Genomic DNA, 23,656 nt, shown 5'->3' with positions numbered 1-23,656 from the left:
TGAACTGACACCAAGAGCGAGGTCATCACCAGTTAGCTGCAGTGAGTCTGTGCATGTATCTTCTGCCACCAGCTGGGCTGGTCAGCACTCGCCCTAACAGGGGGCTTGTGCGTTTCCAACATCGGGCACATGCCTGTGAGTTATCCACACACAACTGAACTCCCCTTGAGTTAGCCCAGCCACACTACAAAACACTGACTGCACCGACTAACTGTTAGCTGCACAGAACAGCTGTGTCTCCACCGCATTACTGAGCTTGAGCATCAGCAGCATTTAACCTTCAGCCCATGTCCCATGCCAGGCCAGCTAGCTTGAGTTTACAGCACCCCTGAGCTTGAGGTAGAGATGTGTGTGCAGGGGACAGGAGCTGGTTACTCCAGTTACACCTCAAGCTAACTCTGCAGTGAAGACAAACCCATGGAGAGCTGCTGCCTCACTGACCCAGTAGTCAGCACCTTGCCTCTCAGACACCATCTCTGCCTGGATCAGAGCAGCAGGAGAACCATGCTCTACATCGGGGGTTCTCAAACTGGGGTCGGGACCCCCTGTTATTATGTCTGGGGAGTCATGAGCTGTCAGCCTCCCCCAACCCTGCTTCACCGCCCGCATTTTGTAATAGTGTTAAATATTAAAAAAGAAGCGTTTTAAATTTATAAGGGGGGGATCACACTCAGAGGCTGGTTGGGTGAAAGGGGTCACCAGTGCAAAAGTTTGAGAATCATTTTGCTCTGCACAGCATGACTTTGCACGTATGGCGCTTGCACGGTCATGGTGTACTGAGGGCACCATTTTGCTCTTCCAAATCCCACCCTCCATCCTGTCTGGCATCCTGGAAGGAAATTGTTCATTAAAATGGGGTCATGCCAGCAAAAAGTTGGGGGAACTGCTGCTCTACTGTCAACTCTGGTCAGAGTGAGCTGGGAGCAGCAGCATGTGCTGGCCTAGAGACTTCAGCCCATTTATTAAGACAACCAGTTTGCTCCACCTTGCAATGCACGCTCCTTTGTGCCTTTGTTACACAGCTCTGGTTTGTGGACAGTGGAAGAGTCGCTGTGGAGCAGAAAGCAGCATTTCACCCCAGCCCCAAGGCAGGGAAATCTGCGCATCTCCCACCAGCCCCCCAACAAGTGTTTACCCAGTGCTCCCCCCCACCCCACCCCCACTCACATCTTCCGGATCTCTTTGCTGTTGTCTCCCAGGATCTGGAAGAGCCCATCCAGGATCTCCGGCAGGTAATCCAAGAGATTAATGTCAGGCACTGACTCTAGCACCAGGATCTAACTCAGGGAAGGAACAAGGAAGACAAGAGTCCTAGTGAGTTTCAGAGAAGACTAGAAGTTAAATAAACAAACCACTCCAGACCTAATGGACTCTCCATGGCAAGGGGCAGTGCTGGCCAATGGACTAAGTACCAGGGAACGTTGCAGTTCTCATCCCAGCGCTGTCACCATGTCCTGTGCACTAGTCAATCCATGACACTTGCCCCAGCTGTAAAACAGAGGATACTGATCCTCCCTCCAGGCACTGGAAGGGTTGTTTGCTCTCTTACTTTGAACGTACAAAGAGCTATGCAAGTTAGGCACGTGCTATGTGTTTTCATTATCTTCTAGGACTCTACAAGTCCATGGCAACAGTAATGCGGAGAGCTAATCAGCCAACAGCTTTTGCCAACTGCAGGAAATAAGCCAGGAGTGACTCAATCTTTTAAGGAGCAAGTGAGTTTGAGGACAAAACAAAGTGAACCTCGTGCATCTGCACCTGCTAAGTTAGTGCAGGACATGTGCCTAGATGCCATGATGATGGGCACACTGAACCCCAGCTGCAGCGCAGCCACCGCTGTTGGATAGCTTTCGTCAGGACAAGAGCTCGTCAGCCCTGGGCTACAGCCGTGTCGCCCCTCGCTAGAGCCTCAGCAGTGGAGCAGGTGGCACAAGTGCTGTGCCATACACACTTACCCAGGATATGATGAACTGCCGGGCATACTGGTTGTTGGAATAAATCCTCTCCCGCAGCAGCGGGATGAAACCCACGAGGTCAAACTTGTTACTCTCAGTCACAATGTCCTATGAAACAAACATCATTGGCAGACGTTAGGGCAGCGGTGGGACTCACACACACACACACACACACACACCCCCCTCAGCGCTCAGACCCCATGCACCAGCTCAAGCACCAGCTGGCCACTTCCTATTTTTAGCAAGTTGGGGGCTGAACATATTTTAGAAAGTGAAAAGTCACCCACAGTGGATGGGGCTCAAACCAGCCAATTCTAGGCCCAGGCGATGACTCACAGCTATTGGTCCCTGACCCAAAGGACCACAGGGCGTGTCCTAACTGGTCAGAGAATCAGGCATCCTCCCTCTGGCAGTGGCCAGTACTGAGATTTCAGAAACAGATGAAGACTCACTCCCCACAATGCACAACCCTGAACATGGAAGCAGGGGGACGATTTCCTTGATTCACGCACTGACCAGCTCATGCCCCACAGCATGTGACTGAACCACCCTGATATGTAACGAGAAGCGTCCCTAGTCCTTTTTAGGGCTCACCTACACTGTATGACTAATCTACACTGTATGACTAATCTCCTGCAACAGTGAATCCCTCTGCTCCAGTCTTATGGGACAGTGGACAGGAGAGTGGGAGCAGGGCTGGACTCTCCCACAGTCACCCTCTGCTACCTCCCCAGCAGGGATCTCTGCACCACGCCAAGCGCTGGGCTGGCATTTGGGAGCAGGGAAGGGAGCGGGCAAGGGCCCGTTAGTCCGATGAATGAGGAGGAGGAAATAGGAGCAGGAAGCATTTGGAGGTTTGAGCAGGTAAGAACCACACTGTGTATAGATCAGGAAATGGAATTAATGGCTCCTACGAGAGACAACAACTTCTGCTCTTCAGACAGAGCAGTTCAGCTCACCTGCCTGAACAAGGAACCCAGACAAGAGACAAAAAAAGGTAGAGACCCCACTCTGTACCTGGTGAGGGAGATGCAACCTACCGATCACACTGGAGCCTTCCCCTGGGGCAGCATGGTGGGGACAGGTACTCCAATAAGCTTTTCATTAACGTTCACCCATTGCTGTGTTCAAGGCAACTTCTCCCCGCCCTCAGTCACACGTCAAGTGTATGTAGCCTTAGCATTGAGATGGTCAGCAAAGCAACATCTCATTCCACCAGAGCAGCAGCCAATAGGAAAGAGAAATAGCCACAGCCACAGGATGAAGTTGTGATGGTATTGGCTGGTACAGCCCCCTTGAAACGTAACAAATGTATAACTCTGTCCCCGCCCCAGGGCCTTCTGACATGGGTCCCTAGGAGAGTCAGCTAAAAGAAGGGAAATGGGAATTACCTTGAGAAGTCGGTCCAGTAGTTCAGAGCCGCTTTTCACATTTGGGTCTGGATCAGCGGCAAGCTGCAAGTTACAAAAACAAATGCCATCACAGGTTCCAGGGTTCGAAAGAGAGACAGAGTATGGCTACACTTACGGTTTGCAGCGCTGGTGTGTGGCCACACTCACAGCTACCAGCGCTGGTGTGTGGCCACATTTGCAGCATTAGCAGCGCTGTTGGGAGTGATGCATTATGGGCAGCTATCCCAGCATTCAAGTGGCCGCAACGTGCTTTTCAAAAGAGGGGGGTGGAGTGGGGTCTAGTGTGACAGGGAGCAGGGGGGAAGAGAGAGGGGATTTTTGGAGCCAACACTGTGTGTTTAGCTTCCTGCCTTGAAAAATCAGAACATTTTTCCGACCCCTTATTAGTCTTAACTCTTAATTGCAAACAGCCTGCAGCCAACACGACTCCCTGCTGTTTCATTCGCTCCCTGCCTGCCTCATTTGATTGTTTACAGCCAGGTACAGATGATCACAGCAAACAGGAGCTCTGTTTGGTTTTTAGATAACCGCGGAGCTCGTTCACAACAAAACAAAGAGAGGCTGCATAACAAAACAAAGAGAGTAATTTATAAAAGCATTCTGGGATACATCCTTATACCCTGGAGGCCAATCACAGCACTGGTGTGTGGCCACACTTGATGACCAGCGCTGGAATCCTTATTCCCCATGCTGAGTGAGGTGTACGGCCAGCACTGCAGCCATGGAGTTGCAGCGCTGGAAGTGCCCTGCAGGTGTGGCCACTTACTAATTGCAGCGCTGGTGGAGGCTTTCCAGCGCTGCAAATCGCCAGTGTAGCCATACCCAGACAGACCGACCGACCAGTGTACAGGAACTCCTCACTTAACGTTGTAGTTCTGTTCCTGAAAAATGTGACTTTAAGCAAAACAATATTAAGTGAATCCAATTTCCCCATAAGAATTAATGTAAATGGGGCGGGGTTAGGTTCCAGAGAAATTTTTCTCATCAGACTCTCTCTCTCTCTCTGTATTTTTTTATATATTTATATATATATATATATACACACACACACACACACACACACACACACACACACACACACAGTATAAGTTTTAAACAAACAATTTAATACTGGTACGCAGTGATGATTGTGAAGCTTGGTTGAGGTGGAGGAGTCAGAGGGTGGGATATTTCCCAGGGAATGCCTTACTGCTAAATGAACTAGCAATTGACTGAGCCCTCAAGGGTTAACTCTCACAACACTGTACAAGGCAGCAGGAAAGGAGGGCAGACAGAGACACACACCCTGTGTGAGAGAGAAAAAATGCGCATTTCCCCTTTAAGTAGCTGACCCCAGGCTTACACTGCCTTGCTAATTAAATCAGCTTGCAGAGACCTGAGACAGTGGCTACTACCTAGAAGCTCCTTCCCTCCATCGTGTCCCCCCCCGCTCTATGGAAGATGGGGTAAGTGGGGTGCAGGAGTGGGGGGAAGGGGAGACACCCTGACATTAGTCCCCCTTTTCCCCCTCCCCCCATACAGCAAGCAGGAGTCTCTGGGAGTAGCTCCAAGGCAGAGGGCAGGAGCAGCACATGGCAGTGGGGGGAGGGACAGCTGCTGCACAGAGAACTTAGGGGAGTGGGGAGCTGATAGGGGGGCTGCTGGTTCACCCTGGTTCCAAGCCCTCACCAGCTAGCTGCAAGGGGCTGCTCTTCCTGCAAGCAGTGGACAAAACAGGCGGCTGCCAAAGATGTTAGAAGGGAGCATTTCACAACTTTAAACGAGCATGTTCCCTAATTGATCAGCAACTTAACATCAAAACAACGTTAACCGTGACGACTTTAAGTGAGGAGTTTCTGTATTTGTGCTGGGTTCCTAGCAATGCCCCAAAGTTGTTAGCCATGAGAAGACATCCCTGACACTTGCACAGGTTAAATCAACTTCATTGCTTGCCAGCAGTTTCCTTTCAGACTACAAATTGAGTTTCCAGGAAGGGACTGGGGAGATGGTTGCATGGGGCAGAGCTGGGCTCACATCACCTTGAGTGGAAGGTGTGCCCCAGGCAAGAGAAGGTGGACAGACACTAAGCCTGATCTGAAATGCCTGACCACCGCTTCCTGGCTGCATCTTCAGCTCAGCTCTCTTCTTGCAACCACCGTGAGCAAGGGACAGACACGGCGAGGGGAGCAGCCTAAGCCTTCTGCAGACATTCCTACAACAGCAGGGCCGAGTGGCCCCAAAGCCAAGTGTGCCTGTACCCTGCCATTCAGCAGGAGGGATCTGCACCGGTGGCCCCTTTGGTAGGGTGACAGGTGAGGGCTCCCACTCTGCGCCTTCGTGGGGGAGGGTACGCGGACACAGGGGAAAAGCTACTTACCTTACTCAGGCCATCAAACAGCACGTTGAAGTGTGGGAGGACAGAGCCCCTGGCCACCTTGACGATGTTATATAGGGCCTCGCAGGCATAGTACCGCAGTCGGCTGTCAGCATCGTTAAAGCACGTCAGCACCGGCTCAATCAGCTCCTTCAGGTACAGCCCAGAATCCTGATGGCAGAACGAGGCTGGGGGTTAGGGCCAGTCCCCACTTGGGGTCGGAACAGACTGACCTCCAGCAGTGCACGCCATACAACAGAGCACCAGGACATGACCACAGGTGGCAGTGCCATGAGGCATTACCTCCTTCGCGTGCATTGGCTCGTACATCAGAACATACCAAGCGAGCCTGTACCATCTCGCCATGGCTCCAGATTCACAGGGAGCTATCAGATTAGTATTGTGAATGCCCCTGGAGGATTGCAGGCCTTGTGCTGCAAGGCCAGCACAGGAACGGAGATCATTGCATTCTGGCTCCCTGATAACACCATGATCATCATTATGATGTATCCATGGAGAGACAACAGGTCATTAAGACTTCTTTGGAACAGTGATAATCCCATTCCTGAAACCAGAGACTTCAGAACACATTCGTCCCATCACAGGAGTGGCTGAAACCTGATAGCGACAGTGTTTGGGACTACACTTAGCCCAGGCTTGTAACCAAAACTAGGCCTCAGAGGGAAATGTGTCCACATGGGTTACTACCCCCAGCTCTCGGACCCTCCTGCATTAGCTATGGGGTGACGTTATCTGATTAGAATATGTCCATATGAATCCTTGTTGCAACCACGGTTATATATTTGCAGCAAATATTGTACAAAGGTTGTCGAATGTGGTGTCTATGTAAAGGTTATGTTTTGCTGGTTATGATTATGCTATCTGTATGCATGTATCATTTTTGTATGTGAAGTTATAAGTATTGGAATATCCACCAGCTCTATGGGGATTGTCTGCCCCATTCTTTGCAGTTCACCATAATTGAATGACCATAGTTATCCCACACTGGGACACCGGTCACAGCCAGATATGCCATGTAAGATATCTGCAAAAATGTCAATTTGCTAGATATGAATCTTGTTTGTGTTTGTATCACCTGTGTATTATGGGTTATAGACAAGTATGTATGCCTGTATTTCAAACCTGTGCTATGCTTCTGGGTGACAACATCCCTATTGGCATCAGCACTCTCTAGCCTGCTTGATGGCGCATTTGTGAAGTTGCCCTCCATATGTTTTATGGAAATATGCTTATGAATATGACATAACTGGAATATGCTTTATGCCAAATACCCCCTGTATGGTGTCATTAGAAAACTTGTAATCTACGAAGTGTGTTCATCCTATTTGTTTGCATGTCTTATTTCTATATCAGGAGTTAGGAGAACAGGATATAAACTTGTATCACTGATGTAAACATATTAAGTGTAGGCCATTAACGGTGCTCCAGAAACAATCAGTTGTAAATGGCCTTAATTACTTGCCCGTGGGGAATGGAGACTAGGGGTATCACAGTGACATGTAACCATGTCACCTGATACTGGAATCCATCTTAAATCTGGTACTTTTCCATTTAGGAGGAGGAGGTGGGACCCAGAGAGACAAACGATTCCCACCTTGTGCCAAAGTTATAAAAAGGGGATGGGGCAGGACAAAGGGGGCTGCCAGTGACAAGAAAACCCCTGCCTACCACCTGAGATGTCTGCTGGATCTAACAAAGACTGTACCAGAAGAAAGGATTGGGCCCAGACTAGGAAGGCGTCTAATCTATAAAAGAAGCTTATTGGAACATCTCTGAGGGTGAGGCATTACCTGTATTCAGTTTCTTAATGTATTAGGCTTAGACTTGCGTGTTTTGTTTTAATTTGCTTTGTGACTCACTTTGCTGTGTCAGTTATTACTTGAAACCACTTAAATCCTACTTTTTATACTTAATAAAATCACTTTTGTTTATTAATAAACCCAGAGTAAGTGATTAATACCTGGGGGAGCAAACAGCTGTGCATCTCTCTCTATCAGTGTTATAGAGGACGGACAATTTATGAATTTACCCTGTAAAAGCTTTATACAGAGTAAAATGAATTTATTTGGGGGTTGGATCCCATTGGGAGCTGTGTGTCTGGGTGCTGGAGACAGGTAACCTGCTAAGCTGTTTTTAGTTAAAGTCTGCAGCTTTGGGGGTATGGCCCACATCCTAGGCCTCTTTTGCAGCAGGCTACCATGTGTGATTTCATCCAGGGATAGCTTGTCTCTAGAGTGGTGCTCTGCGCTGAAATGCAGAACAAAATGCTATAAACCGACTGCCTTACTTTTTCCTTCCTCCCTCGTCAAGACATTTTTCATAACTAAGTGTGTCTCAGATGCAAAGCCCATTGTGACTTCAGCCTGTGGATCAGGTTGTTCATGCACAAACCTCCCTGTTTTACTGAGCACAAAGCTGGATCCTGCAGCCATTACTCAGTGAGAGCACTGAGGAGAACGGCGTAAAGGACCTAAGGAAAGGGGAACAGATCCTTAATCTGAACAGAAGCCAGTTACGTTTTCCCTTGCACGCACCCGTTACAATAAGGTGGCAGTGCAATAGCACAGCACTAGGATTTCAGTGACTACTAAAAGTAGCCTAAAGTCTTACTCTGAAGTCCAATGGAAAGATGCAGTGTAAATTGACGCAATGGTTTACCCATGTCTGTGCAGCCCAGCATGGTTTGGGTAAGCCTCTGACTGCGGCTGGCCTCTGTTCTAGCTATGTTCAGGGCCTGCGTATGCTGCAATAAGCTACCACGTTGTGGGAGTGAGTGGTGCAGGGCTATGTTTTATCATAAGCATGTGGCATTGACATATAATTCACACAAAAGATTGTTTCCCTTCAGTATCTTCCAAAGCCCAGGCAATGCTGAAAGGTCTACTAAGCTCCCAGACCTGATCCCACATCTCCAGCATTTGGTGGAGTTCATGGCTTTCGCCTTGAGCATCTCATAATGAGCAGAGTAACTTCTGCTGCCTCTTCTGAGGTGGACAGAACTCAGTCTCCTTAGACATGGCTTGTCACGTGCCTGTTCACGTCCTTCCCCAGCCCAGCACCAGTGTACATTTTTCATTTTCTCCCCAGCAGCTGGAGTTTGCCAATTACAATTAAATGTTTCCATCAAGCAGCCGGGGCAGACCGCAGGGCTCGGATGCACACCCTCTCTGGGTGAGCACTACCTCACGGAGCAGGGCGTTGACATCAAGGAGACTGCCGGGGGAGCACTTTCCAGCAGCCTGTAGACCATAGGGAGCAGATGCTCACATGCGACAGTGGCAGGCGAAATCGAAGAACTGGGACCCCTACCTTCCCGAGAGCAATGGAGCAGGCTGCCAGGCCGATGAGCCCCCCTTTCCTGCTGTGAGGGTGCTGCGAGAGCGCAAACTCTTGTGACAGGATCTGGATGACATGCTTGATCTGTGCTGCGTTGTTCTGAGCCACGAATTCTCGCACCAACCTAGCAGAGAACAGAGGGGAGGGCAGGAAGCTTTAGCTTCTGTATGACAGAATATCTTGGCCTGGCTTCCACAATGCCTCAACTCACTCCCCTCGGGGAAAGCCAGCAAGTAAAAACAGGCCAGATGAACAAGTAACTGGCTGCTCCTCACTCCTACCCCCTCATTTACCTCCGCCCTGCCTTGAACTGGTCCAATCACTTCATGAGACAGACGAGTGTTCTGCCACGGCAGACTCCTGAAACAGCAGCGTGAACTCACTTCCTCAGGGGGACCCCCCCTAAAGACAAGTGGCTCATCCCCTCTTCTGGTCCTTCAACTACCCCAAAAATCCCCTGTGCACTGGGCTGGGGCAGGCTCAAGATGCCCAATGTCTACGCAGCCTTAAACCTACAAGACTCAACACAAGCATTAACTGCTTTCTACAGTTAACATCCACCTCCCAAGCCTTCCCAAGAGTAAAAGGACCCCTCCTCCTCCCAACCAAGTGAGGAACATGCGTGGCACTTACAAACCACAGAGAGTGGGAGTTATGACCCAGAAAGAGATTAGGAAGAGCATTCAAATGCATCTCACTGTGAGCGTCCTCCTAGCTCCCAAACTCCTTAATGGTTTTGCATTAAACTTTCAAGGGGGATTCTAAACTGGGCCAAGATCTCATGTGGGATTTTAGGCAATTTAGTTTTGGTCAAACTGTAGGGTTCAGTCCCATTTTAGAGCACAACACCTCCCCAGTCCTTTAAGAATCAAATGTAGATTCAGTCAGCTTCACTTACAATTCTTATTGTACCAAAAGTACTGCTGGCGTGGCAATGGAGCTCATGGAAAGAAAAATAAGCGTTTGTCACTCACGTTACTGTACACATTGTCTTTGCCATAGGAAAGAGGACATGGCAGGGTTTATGGAAGAACGGTTCAGAATACACGTGGCTCACTGGGAGAATTCTTCCCTGGCATGCAGGAGGCCAGAGTTCAAGTCCCAGTCAGTGCATACATAAGAACAGCCATCTTGAGTCAGACCAATGGTCTGTCTAGCCCAGTGGTTTTCAAACTGCAGGTCGCGACCTAGTCTGGGGTTGTGGAATATCAGGCACTGGGTCGCACCGGCTCTGGTCAGCACCACTGACAGGGCCGTTAAAAGGCCCAGCAGCAGTGCTGCCCAGCTGAGGCAGGCTAGTCCCTACCTGTTCCAACACTGCACTGTGCCCTGGAAGCAGCCAGCAGCAGGTCCAGCTCCTAGGCAGGGAGCCACAGGGCTCAGCACGCTGCGCGAGCACCGACCCCGCACACCCATTGGCCAGTTCCTGGACAATGAGAGCTGGGGGGGCGGTGCCTGCGGGCGAGAGCCGTGTAGAGCTGCTGATGCGCCTCCACCATTGGGTGACAGCTGGTTCTTCCGTTATATGAAGGGGGTAAATAACACTTCCTTATTCACTTTCTCCACACCAGCCATGATTTTACAGACCACTATCATAGTCCTCCTTATTCATCTCTTTTCCAGATTAAAAAGACTGGGACTATGCAATCCCTCAGCATACAGAAGTTGTTTCACATCCTAATCATTTTTGTTGCCCTTCTCAGTACCTTCTCTGTTTCTAATAGAACTTTTTTGAGATGGGGCTACCAGAATTTCACAGTATTCAAGGTGTACCATGGATAAACTTTAAAAATAAAAACACCTCATGCCTCCCCCCTTTTTTTAAGGCACTTTTTGCAAATTATTCAATTTCCTGCCATGAAAACAACACTTGAAACAAAAGAGATCATAGGACTTGCACTCTGGACAGCCATGAGTAGAACCTCAACTCTTCAGAGCAAGGTGAACAAAGTTTTCATGTAAAACATCCCCTCCTTTTCAGAACCCACTACCAAGCTGTGCTTATGCAGTTACTGTACTAGACTACAATGGATTTAGATCAACATGTTCCGACACCCAAAACCCAGTGGAACGTGACTGAACAGTCACCCAAATCCTCAATGTCACATCTGCATAAAGGGCTGCAGCAGCATTCTATAGACACCAGACCAATGGAAGGGAAACCTCTTCCTCTCATTAGACCAGTCTCATACTCATCCCCCCTCCACTGCTGCTGATGGGGCTGCATCACTGCAACTAGATAGATATAATGCTGTAGACTTGGGAGAGGGCTCCAGGCCAAGGATTCAGGCACCTGCACGGAGAGGTTCAAGCAGTTGGACCATTGGTGATGCAGTGGTAGAATTCTCACCTGCTCCAGTACCATCGGTGCAGGCTACAGGGATGACACCACATGCTACTCTCACTGCCAGCCCGACGGAGCAGTAATGAGTGCAGGGACAGAGAGAAATAACAGGGCTTGTCGACACTGGCAAGTTTTGTCGCCAAAAACTGCCTTTTGGCAGTGTACAAAAAAAAAAGTACACACTGCAAGGTCACTTTTTTTTTTAAAAAAACGCCTAGATTTGGCGACAAAAAACATCCACCCCTGCGAGACTTGTCTTTTCCCCTCCCTTTACTGTCAACAAACAGCCAGTGTAGACATCACAGGGTTTTTTCCGATTTTATTGGCTTCCAGAAAGTATCCCACAATTCCCATGCTGCCGCTCTGGTCAGCGATTTGAACTCCGCTGCCCTGCAGCCAACCCATCCCTCCTCCTTGCAAGCCCCGGGATTTTTAAATCTCATTCCTGCTTGCTGGCTTCCCAGGGGAGCATGGCTGGGTATTGCACCGAACGCGCTCCCGCTTGGACCACCGCTGAGCTGTTGGATCTGATCAGTATATGGGGAGAGGAGTCTGTTCAGTAGCAGCTGCGAGCGACCCGTAGGAATCGGGACACATGGGCAATTTTCTCGGGGCTTCTGAGAAAAGGGCTACGATTGGGACACAGAGCAGTGCAGAGCGAAGATAAAGGGGCTGAGGCAGGCATACCACAAGGCGCGAGAGGCAAACCATCGCTCCGGCGGTGCACCTAAGACCTGCCGCTTCTATAAGGAGCTGAATGCTATCCTCGGTGGTGACCCCACCTCCATCGCCGATTGCCCCGTGGATACTTTGCATACAGCAGAAAGAGTGGTTAACCTGGAGGCTGAAACTGTGGATGAAGAAGTGGCGCTAGAAGAGGATGTGGAGCTCCCAGCAGGGTCGCCCGATGGGGCAGGCAGCCAGGAACTTTTCTCCACTCCAAAATTGCTCAATTGGGAGCAGGAAGCAGATGTGATGCTGGGAGCTGTGACTTGTGTAGGGAATCGAAAAGTGGGAGGCAGGTAGTGTTTTCTGTGAGCTGGACATTGCCCTGTGTAGCTAATCTGCACAGGCAAGCAGGGTGTCAAAGGACATCGAGACCTGCAGGGAATCCTCCAGAGAGAGGCTCTCGGAAGTTTCCAAGAGGTACTTGTTAATCCTCTGCTGCAGATTCCAAGGGATTGCAGCCTTGTTAGTTCCCCCATTGTAGGAAACTGTCCCATGCCGTTTAGCAACCACTGCAGCTGGGACCAAAGCGGCACATAGCTGAGCTGCATATAGACCGGGTTGAAAGCTGCAAGCATTTAGCAGCTGAGCCCTGGTTTCTCTGGTCACCCTCAGTAGCGAGATGTCAGCCAGCAGGTTGGCCTGTGAAAAGGTATGGGATAATTTTAGAATGAGATGCCTGCTAAGGTGCCCTGCAAGCCAAGACCTTTTTGTCCGTACGCACAACCACCTTCCCCCTACTCCCAAAACTCACCGTGACTGGGGTGCTCACAGAGCTGTGTGCCTGCCTAGAGTCTCAGAGAGAAAGTGATTTCTACTAGCAAAATGCCCTTTTTACTAAAACGTTTCAATCGTTTGCCGGAATGTAACAAGCCCTCTTCTGTTCAGCACAGACTTTGAAGAACACACCATGCACCCCCATGGACCAGATGCAGCAGATAAGAAAAAACCCTAGTGCAGCAAAGACGACATGTTCCGCAAGGTTGTACAGCGCGATGAGAGAGAGACCAGGGAATGGTAAGAGTGCTGGGAAGCCGAAAGGCAGGCCAGAAAAGAGAATGCTGCTTTTGCTAGGCAAGCGACAGAGCGGATGATGAAAGTTATGGAGGATCAGACAGAGATGCTCAAGTCTCTGAGACAGCTGCAGACTGAGCAGATCTGAGTTCAAGTGCCTCTGCAGCAGCAGCACAATTCTTTGCCAACCCCACCCCGCTCCATGCCCACACAGTCCTTTTCACTTCGCAGCACTCCAGCCCCTCTCACAGCTTGCACAATGATAGCTGGAGCTACACACACTTGGGGTTTTACCCTTTTTAACAATAAATAAAGGTTAAGCTATTTAATAGTACAGCGTTTCTATTCTGTGTTCTACAGAAGCGTACAGCAATCAATTCACTCTCGGGAACAGGTTCCTAAAGCCTTGTGTTGCATGGATCTTAGGCCCCAAAATTGTACATGGATGCACCAGGGAAGCAACTCCAAAGCAGACATGCGTAACTGCCCCTCCTTGTCCAAGTGGTTCCTCAAAGCCTCTCTGATGTTAATAGCAGCCCTCTGGGCTCCTCTGACAGCCCTAGCTTCTGGCTGTTCAAACGGTGCAGCCAAGCACTCAGCCTCAGTGCTCCACCCCCGAGCAAACATTTCACCCTTAGATTCACACAGATTATGCAAAGTGCAGCACACGGCTACGACCATGGGAATATTATCCTCGGTAAGATCTAGCCTGCCATTGAGACACCTCCAGCGAGCTTTCAAATGGCCAAAGGCACATTCGACTACCATGCGGCACCTGCTCAGTCTGTAGTTAAAACGCTCCTTGCTGCTGTCCAGGTGCCCTGTGTAAAGTTTCATGAGCCAGGGCTGTAAGGGGTAAGCCAGGTCTCCCACGATTACTGTGGGCATTTCCACATCCCCCACTGTGATCTTGTGGTCTGGAAAGAAAGTCCCTGCCGGCAGCTTTCTGTACAGGCCACTGTTCCTGAAGATGCATGAGTCATGCACCTTTCCAGACCAGCCTGCACTGATGTCCGTGAAACGCCCCCGGTGATCCACAAGCGCCTGCAACACCATGGAGAAGTTTCCCTTCCTATCGATGTATTCAGAGGCAAGGTGGTCTGGTGCTAAAATTGGAACGTGTGTGCAATCTCTGCAAAGCCATCAACTATTTTATGCACATTTCCCAGAGCCATGGTCCTCCACAGCAGGATGCGATTTATTGCCCTGCACGCTTGGAGTAATAACGCCCCAACAGTGGACTTTCTTACTCCAAATTGATTTGCGACTGACCAGTAGCAGTCTGGATTCACCAGCTTCCACACAATGATTGCAGCACGCTTCCCTACCGGAAGGGCCGCTCTCAATCTGGTGTCCTTGCGCCGCAGATCGGGGGCCAGCTCAGCACACAGCTTCATGAAGGTTGCTTTACGCATCCGCAAGTTCTGTACCCACTGGTCTATGCGATCCCACCAAGCAGTGCTTGCTTCCCTAGCCCAAAAGCGACACTCTACCGTATGCAGCTGCTCTGTGAATGCACAAAGCACTGGTAAGTTGCTGCTGAACATTCTGTGAACCCAGGAGCAGAGTCACCTAATAGGGTCATGCATTTGGTTTGTTTTGAGCAGGATTAACATTAGCTCTGGTCTCGTGCATTGGTTTCAATGAAAGCAGCTGCCCTCTTTCCATTCAGGGACACCCTGGACACTCACACGAAAAGAAGAGCAGAGCTTCCCACAGGGTCTAAGCGAGGAATTCCGCTTAGAAATTGCCTTTTTAAATCATAAGCTTTCCATTCTGTAGGGCAATGCAGTAACTACATCTCTAACGAGGGAGAGGGCTGTTTGTGGCTCAAGCAGTATGAGACCACCAAGCCAGAGTAAGTGTTTTTCCATTTGGATTTAATAACCAGAAAGAATTTATGGGGGCAGGGGGCAGATCTAAAAGCTTTTCTATATGGGGACTCTTGGGACAGTTAAGATAAATTAAGTGTACTAAGACTCTGTGTGGATGTTCTCCCTCAGTTTTAAGTTAGGTACGTTTGCAGCTATGCCACTGTTGTGTTGTAATGTAGACACCCACTACCGCAACAGAAGGGGTTTCTCTGCTGCTGTAGTCAGTCCATCCCCTCTAAGCCGAAAGAAGAATTCTCCCTTTGACCTACTGGTATCTACATCAGGGCTTAACTACGCCTCTGAGAGCTGTGAATTTTTCACACCTCTGAATGACATAGCTAGTAGAACCCAAACATTTTAGGTGTAGATCAGGCCTTAACCCCCTTTGAAAGAAGGTCACTTTACTCCTGAATGAGAGCATCCACACAGGGGTTTCATACACACTAACTTCACAATTCTACTTAATTTCCCTTAACTTTCCTGGGTTTCCCCATGTAGACAAGCCCAAAGTGTGTTTTCCCTTATCCAGAGCTAGATGAGTTTGACAACTACAGGAGAACCTCAGAGTTATGAACACCAGAGTTACAAACTGACCAGTCAACCACACACCTCATTTGGAACTGGAAGTAGCCAATCAGGCAGCAGCAGAGACAACAAAAAAACCAAAAATCTATAGTACAGCACTGTGTTAAATGTAAACTACTTAAAAAGGGGAAAGAGGCATTTTTCTTCAACACAGTAAAGTTTCAAAGCTGTGTAAGTCAATGTTCGGTTGTAAACTTTTGAAAGAACCGTAATGTTGTCTTCAGAGTAATGAACATTTCAGAGTCACGAACCATCTCCATTTCTGAGGTGTTCGTAACTGAGGTTCTACTGTACTGACCACCGCACTAAATCTACTAGCCAGAGAGAGAGATGAAAGAGGTGGACAAGCAACCCATCAGCAGCAACACAAGTGTGATATCAACACAACAACCTCTGCCTTGCTGGAATACCCACCAGACAGGTGTCTCCCAACCATGCCTGAGGGTTCCAGATTAGGGACCAGCTTCTGGCTAGTGTATTTTGGATTAATTTAAAGCTTCACAATTAATCGCACTGTTAATAACAGAATAACATTTATTTAAATATTTTGGGTGTTTTTCTACTTTTCAAATATATTGATTTCAAATACAACAGAATATAAAGTGGACAGTGCTCACTTTATATTATTTTTATTACAAATATTTGCACTGTAAAAATGATAAAACAAAAGAGTATTTTTCAATTAACCTCATACAAGTACCATAATGCAATCTCTTTATTGTGAAAAAAATCTACATTTCTAAGTTTCACTCTGTTACGTAACTGCTCTCAAAAACAAAACAATGTAAAACTTTAGAGCCTACAAGTCCACTCAGTCCAACTTCTGGTTCAGCCAATCACAGACAAGTAAGTTTGTTTACATTTCTGGGAGATAATGCTGCCAGCTTCTTATTTACAATGTCACCTGAACATGAGAACTGGCATTCGCACGGCACTTTTGTAGCCAGCATTGCAAGCATTACATGCCAGATATACTAAACATTCATATGCCCCTTTATGCTTCGGCCACCATTCCAGAGGACATGCTTCCAGGCTGCTGATGTTCATTAAAAAAAACCAACGTGTTAATTAAATTTGTGACTGTACTCCTTGGGAGGAGAATAGTATGTCTCCTGCTCTGTTTTACCCGCATTCTGCCATATATTTCATGTTATAGCAGTCTCAGATGATGACCCAGCATATGTCGGTCATTTTAAGAACACTTTCACTGCAGATCTGACAAAACGCAAAGAAGGTACCAATGTGAGATTTCTAAAGAGAGCTACAGCACTTGTCCCCAGGTTTAAGAATCTGAAGTGTTGTCCAAAATCTGAGAGGGACGAGGTGTGGAGCATGCTGTCAGAAGTCTTAAAGAGCAACACACCGATGTGGAACCACAGAACCCGAACCACCAAAAAAGAAAATCAGCCTTCTGCTGGTGGCATCTGACTCAGATGATGAAAGTAAACATGCGTCAGTCCCCACTGCTTTGGATTGTTATCGAGCAGAACCCCTCATTAGCATGTATGCATGTCCTTTGGAATCGTGGTTGAAGCATGAAGGGACATATGAAACTTTAATGCATCCGGCATGAATATTTAACGCATCTGGCACATAAATATCTTGCGATGCTGACTACAACAGTGCCATGCGAACACCTGTTCTCGCTTTCAGGTGACATTGTAAACAAGAAGCTGGCAGCATTAGCTCCCAGTATCTTGTCATAGATTACCTTCAATAAGCAATTCTCGTAGGGGATATTCAGTAGACAGCGGAAAAGCAGAACTATAGGACAGGGTCTGGAGTTTGGCTGCAGTCAGAGAGCTACCATAAGCAATGAAGATTTTCACTGAGACTAAACAAAATGTGCAATCCATCCTCTCAAAAGAGGACCATAAAGATTTCTCAGCCACTCAACAGACATGGCCTTGGGGAAAAGACTGCTTTCAGACACAAGCTTCATGTTTGTAGCCTACACCCAGCATGAAGTCTGCATTTCCTATTTGAGACATTAGGGGAGTTGCTTTCACTAACCAAGTCAGCTGCTTAGAAGGATCAGTGCCATGTTGATGTAACAAGCAGGGGGAGTGGTAGCATTACCGAGCATCATTTTCCATGGCCTACATTCCTGACACCCACTTTTTCATGCTTCTCTCTCAGCGCATTAGACCCTTGATCCCAGAGCTTGTTCGTAGCCAGGCTTGGAAGGATTTGATTTTTATTGATAAATTTTGATAAACATCGATCTCATGGTACATGCACAAACCGACAAAAAAAATATTCCAACAACAATCAAAGTTTACAGATAGGCAAACTAAGAAAAATATTGCTTGAGAACTTCTCGGAGTTCATGGAACATGGGTCCATCAATGGCTATTAGCCAACATGATCAGTAAGCTTAAGTTTTTGTCACGGTAATTTTTATTAATAGTCACGGACAGGTCGTAGGCAATAAACAAAAATTCACAGGAGCCCGTGGACTGTCTGTGGTTGAGGAATGACAACCGGGGCCCCCTCCCCCCCGGGGGGCAGGAGGACTGACAGCCTGAGCCCCTCTGCCGAGGGGGGAGAGGGTACAGCTCCACTCCCAGCTGCTAAGAGCTGAAGCCGAGGGGGGTCCAGTGAAGTCTCAGAATTCCTGACTGCCCTGGCCAAACTGTGTTTTAACGCTCAGGGATGCAAGTCCACACACTCAGTGTCCCTAAACATCCAGAAGCTGGGATTGCAGGACAGGGGATGGATCACACGAAATTACCCTGCTCTCGTCATTCCCTCTGAAGTTTCTGACAGTGGCCAATACCAGACGACAGGGTAGTGGGCTAGATGGATCACTGGTCTAACCCAGTATGGTCAGTCTTATGATACATAAACAGGGAAATTTCAACTAGAAGTAGAGAGGTTATTTTAATCTCTGGTGCGCCCGCTGCTAGAATACGGTGTCCAGTTCTGGTGCCCACAACTCAAGAAGGATGTTAAATTGGAGAGGGTTCAGTGAAGAGCCACAAGGATTAAAGGATTAGAAAACAAATCTTATAGTGATAAGATTCAAGGAGTTTGATCTATTTATCTTAGCAAACAGAAGGCTCCTGGGTGACTTGATTACAGCCTAAAAGTACCTAAATGAGGAACAGATATTCAATGATGGGCTCTGCAGTCTAGCAGGGAAAGAGCTAACACGATCCAATGGCTGGAAGTTGAAGCTAGACAAATTCAGACTGGAAACAAGGCGTAAACGTTTAATCCTGAGAGTAATTAACCACTGGAACAATGTAGCAGGGGTCATGGTGGACTCTCCATCACTGACCATTTTAAACCTAGATTGGATGTTTCTCTAAAAGATGATGCCTAGGGCGTGTTTTGGAGAAATTTACTGGCCTGTGCTACACAGAAGGTCAGACTAGGTGATCACAGTGGTCCCTTCTGGCCTGAGAATCTATGAAAGTTCGTGATTTATTGGTTATAAAACTTTAACTTGTGGAATCTCAATGTCTCCTCTCATTAAATAATTATTGTCTGCCCGCCCCACTTTCTGATCCCCCAAAATTTCCCACAACTATGAACATTTAAATAAATTTAAATGGAAAAAGATGCCTAAAAATAAACAGCTCTCTCAAAATTATAAAAAAAACTGATTTCTGCCAAGCCTGTTAATAGCCATTAGCTGGGCTGTCCCTGCTGGCTTGGTGGAATTTCTTTGGGGTCCCCCGCTCTGATTTATTGAGAGCTTTTATTTGAAGGGGCAGAGCTGTTCAACCTTTAGCAGAGTCCCAAAGGCTTCCTGTCAGGTAAATAAGTATTCCTGACAAAACAGTTTGACGTAAGCAATCTGTCTAGGAATCCCATCCTCTCAGTTCACCTTTTACTCGACACTTGCGATGCCAGTTTCACTGCCTTGTGGCAGAAAAGACATGAATTTCTAATGAAAAAAATCAAGCAAAATATTTTTGGGGGTGGTGGAGAGGAGGATTGCAAACCTTGCACGGCCTTCTTTATTCAGAATAAAGTAGCACAAGAAAGAAAAGAAAAAACACCTTACACTTAAGTATGGCTACACTAGAGAGCTTACAGCTTGCACGGATGCAACTGTGCACTGTTCACTCTAGTGTAGCTCCTGTAAGCTGATGGGAGAGAGCTCTCCCGTCGACTTAATTAATGCAACAGTAGCTCTGTCAGCAGGAGCTCTCCCACTGACATAGCGCTGTCCACGCCGACACTTAGCTCAGTTGCTGGGAGGAAGGGGTGTGGCTTCGTCACACCCCTGAGCGACGTAAGTGGTAGTGTAGACATTGCCTCAGCTCCAGTTCAGGACAACTCAAATTCAACATGTGTCAGAGATTATCAATGCAGACTGAAGATACTCAGAGCAGTGCTAATCGCAGCTACTTTTTAAAGAGATGAGTCAGATATGATTTTGTACATTAAAAACATGCTGTGAAGTACAAATGCTATCACAGGGAGGACTGATCTAGATTTTACTCCAGGGCAATTCTGCACCAAAAAATTACAAATCCTGGAAAATTCTGAGAAAGTTATTTGTCAATATAACAGTATATAATCACACCACCAGTTTAATTCCCTAATTGCTGAGAGGAATTGAGAGAAATCCCCATGACAACCCAGTTCCTGTTTCTCTGCCCTTCCCACCCCCTCCAGCCCAACCGGTGGGCCAGACACACTCACCCCCTCCCAGAGCCCAGCCATGGGACCCTCCCCAAACCCCAGACACTCACATTCCCCCCACCCCCCCAGCTCAGCCATGGCGGGCCCCGAGCCCAGACACTCCTATCCCCTCCCCTCCCACTCCAGCCCCAACACACACATCCCCTCCCCACCCCCACAGCCCCCCCAATCCCAGACACTCACATCCCCTCTCCCCCGAGACCAGCTGCCCACCCCAGACCAGACAGTAACATCCCGCCAGCACAGAAACTCACCCCGCCCCCACTGCCACAGCCCAGCCACTTACACCCTCTAACCCCCAGGGATCCAGAGGGCGAAACAGCCTGATGGGAGGCGTACAGAGAGTTTCCTTCCTTCAGGGTCTACTGGGAACTGCAGCTGCTTGGAACCCTCCTGTTCCCTCCCCCTCATCTCGTCTTCTATTGTGAGCTGGGCTCTGCTGGTGCAGGGGTGGGCAAACTATGGGCTGTGGGCTGAATCCGGCCCACCAGCCATTTTAATCCGGCCCTCAAGCTCCCGCTGGAGAGCGGGGTTGGGGGCCACTCCACACGGTTCCCAGAAGCAGCAGCAGCAGGGCCCCTCTCTATCTTCTATGTGTAGGGGCAGATAGGGGGCTCCACTCTGCACACTGCCCCCACCCCAAGCGCCACCCCCACAGCTCCCATTGGCCAGGAACTGCAAAGGGTGCCACAGAGGCGGTGCCTGCGGACAGGGCAGGGTGCAGAGCCACCTGGCCGCGCCCCCATGTAGAAGCGGGAAAAGGGACATGCCACGGTTTCAGAGAGCCACTTGAGGTAAGCGCTGCCTGGAGCCTGCATCCCTGAGCCCCTGTCCACACCCCAACCCCCTGCCCCAGCCCTGATTCCCCTCCTGCCCCCCATGATCCCAGCCTGGAGCACCCTCCTGCACCCCAAAACCCTCATTCCCAGCCCCACCCCAGAGCCTGCACCCCCAGCCAGAGCCCTCATCTCTCCCCCCCTCACCCCAGCCCTGATCCCCCTCCTGCCCCCCATGATCCCAGCCTGGAGCACCCTCCTGCACCCCAAAACCCTCAATCCCAGCCCCACCCCAGAGCCTGCATCCCCAGCCAGAGCCCTCATCTCTCCCCCCCTCGCCCCAGCCCTGATCCCCCTCCCACCAACCGACATCCTTGGTACCAGCCCAGAGGACCCTCCTGTATCCCAAGCCCCTCATCCCCAGCCCCACCTCAGAGCCTGCAGCCTAAGCTGGAGCCCTCCTACACACACCCCACCGCCCCCTCCCACACCCTGAATGCCTTGTTTCTGGCCCCACCCCAGGGCCCACACCCCCAACCAGAGCCCTCCCTCCCTCCCAGGAGGACAGTGGTGCAGGAGTAAGACACAGCTTTGAGCTTCCTTCTGTCCTTAAACATGCTAGGTTCTGACAACCCCCTTAAAGTGGTTTCTGAGCTCTCTTCAGTGTTGCTGCTAGACACTTGCTGTTGACCAACGCTCAGCACAGCCCGCATCGGCTGCCTCTGTAGTACGCAGGCTTCAGAGCCGCAGTTCACCACTGACCATATCTTACATAGCATGTGACTGTAAAGAAGTCTTTGGAAGATCATTACCTAGGCCTGGGATACCAAGTCCCACACACATTGCGACTGCTTGGAAGGATTGAGAAAGTGAGTGACAAGGGTATGATGCCGCCGCCCTTGGGGTGGGGAGTGAAGGCACATGTGAGAGCACTAAGAAAGCGTATGCTGGAGTAAGTAGAGGGGGCAGAAAAGGAAAGAAGACCGGACAAAATTAGAACCAAAGTAACCATCTGCACGTAACATTTTACCATCCTATAAGATCTCAGCCAAAAACCAGTAAGAAATGTCTGTAACACCCCCCCCTCAAATACCCTAAAGTTTAAATCCCTGTCAAATGTGCTCCATGGAAAAGGAACACATCAGTACTTAGAGAGCTAGACACGTTTCCATCTCCAGGCAAGAAGCAAAAATGTCCTCTGGTTTCCACTGCACAGCACCTTACACTGATGTGCAATTTAACAACAAACAGAGCAATAATTTCTTTATTGCATCACATGAGATTTTATTGTTTTGAATCTCCAATTATAACTGATTTTTCACAGCTGATGCTCTGCTTTGAGCACTCCACCCGTGTTCTGACAGTGAAACTTGAGCATCACTGGTTGCTTTGTTTCAAGCTCCCACACTGGAAATGCTTTTGTGTTTAGAACCACAGTTTCAGAGGGATACTGAACATACTGTGCTGTTATGAAAGAGAAAGGAATTTCTGGATCGGGTTTTACACAGCTCTGTCCTTTAACTCAGCGGTTCTCAAACTGTGGGTCACGACCCCAAAGTGGGTCACAACACCGTTTTAATGGGTTTGCCAGGGCGGGTGCTAGACTTGCTAGGGCCTGGGGCTTCACCTTCAGCCCAGGGTGGCAGGGCTCAGGTTACACACACCCCAGGACTGAGGCCCTCGGGCTTCGGCCCCTCCATCCCAAGCACTGGGGGGTTCGTCTCGCCCCCTCGCTCCTGGGGACATGGAATAACGTGTGTTGCCGGAAGGGGGCTGAGGTGCAATGAAGTCTGAGAAGTCGCCTTAGCAAACTGCCCCGGACTTCGGGGACACCCGCCCCTGGAGCGCCAGCTCGTGTGAACCCCTCGCCCCTGGTGCGAGCCCCTCACTCCTCGTGTGAGCCCCTCGCCCCTGGTGCGAGCCCCTCACTCCTCGTGTGAACCCCTCGCGTGAACCTCACTCCTCGTGTGAACCCCTCGCCCCTGGTGCGAGCCCCTCACTCCTCGTGTGAGCCCCTCGCCCGAACCCCTCGTGCGAACCCCTCACTCCTCGTGTGAGCCCCTCGCCCCTCGTGTGAACCCCTCGTGTGAACGCCTCGCCCCTCGTGCGAGCCCCTCGCCCCCGCTGGGCCGCCCCGGAGGTTACAGCCCCGCCCCCGTGGCTGGTGCCGCTCTGCCCCAGGCTGGACCCCGAGCTCCGGCCCCGGCCCCCCGGCGCTCACTTCTCGATCTCCAGCGCCGCCACCTTCCGCTTCTCGTAGAGTTTGTCGTTCAGGGCCCGCACCACGCTGGGCGCCAGGGGCGAGAAATCCTTCTCCGGGTTCATGGTCCCGCCGGGCCCGGCCCGGCCCGGCCCGGCCCGGCCACAGCCCCGCGCCGGGGGGTGGGGGAGGCGGCGGCACAGGGCCCCGCGCGGGTCTCGCGCGTTCCTCGGGGCGGGCGGCGGCTCGCGGGCGCGGCACTACAGGGCGGCAGCCATGTTAGCTCGGGCACATGACCGCGAGACCCCGCCCCCTCCAGCCAGCCCCCGCCCCCTGCTCGCCGCGGAGCTTGGCCCCGCCCACATGGCCGCGGCTATTGGGCTGGTTCGCTCCGGCTCCCC

The 23,656-nt window shown here is 49.9% G+C and overlaps 1 protein-coding gene across 1 annotated transcript in view; it reads right to left on the bottom strand.

Annotated features, from left to right (window-relative positions):
- Window positions 1–23,404, bottom strand: part of VAC14 (VAC14 component of PIKFYVE complex) — a 203,216-nt gene extending 179,812 nt beyond the window's left edge. The window contains exons 1-6 of the mRNA XM_044986779.1: window positions 23,277–23,404; window positions 9,051–9,201; window positions 5,724–5,891; window positions 3,347–3,409; window positions 1,956–2,063; window positions 1,168–1,277 (exon numbers count right to left, since the gene is read on the bottom strand). Of these exons, the coding sequence (XP_044842714.1) occupies window positions 1,168–1,277; window positions 1,956–2,063; window positions 3,347–3,409; window positions 5,724–5,891; window positions 9,051–9,201; window positions 23,277–23,380 (704 nt within the window). The 5' untranslated portion in view covers window positions 23,381–23,404. The remainder of the gene's footprint in view (window positions 1–1,167; window positions 1,278–1,955; window positions 2,064–3,346; window positions 3,410–5,723; window positions 5,892–9,050; window positions 9,202–23,276) is intronic.
- Window positions 23,405–23,656: the final 252 nt, after the last annotated feature.

Source organism: Mauremys mutica, chromosome 14 (assembly GCF_020497125.1).
Source record: "Mauremys mutica isolate MM-2020 ecotype Southern chromosome 14, ASM2049712v1, whole genome shotgun sequence".
NCBI classification, from domain to species: domain Eukaryota; kingdom Metazoa; phylum Chordata; order Testudines; family Geoemydidae; genus Mauremys; species Mauremys mutica.
This window is presented reverse-complemented; position numbering and strand designations above follow the sequence as displayed.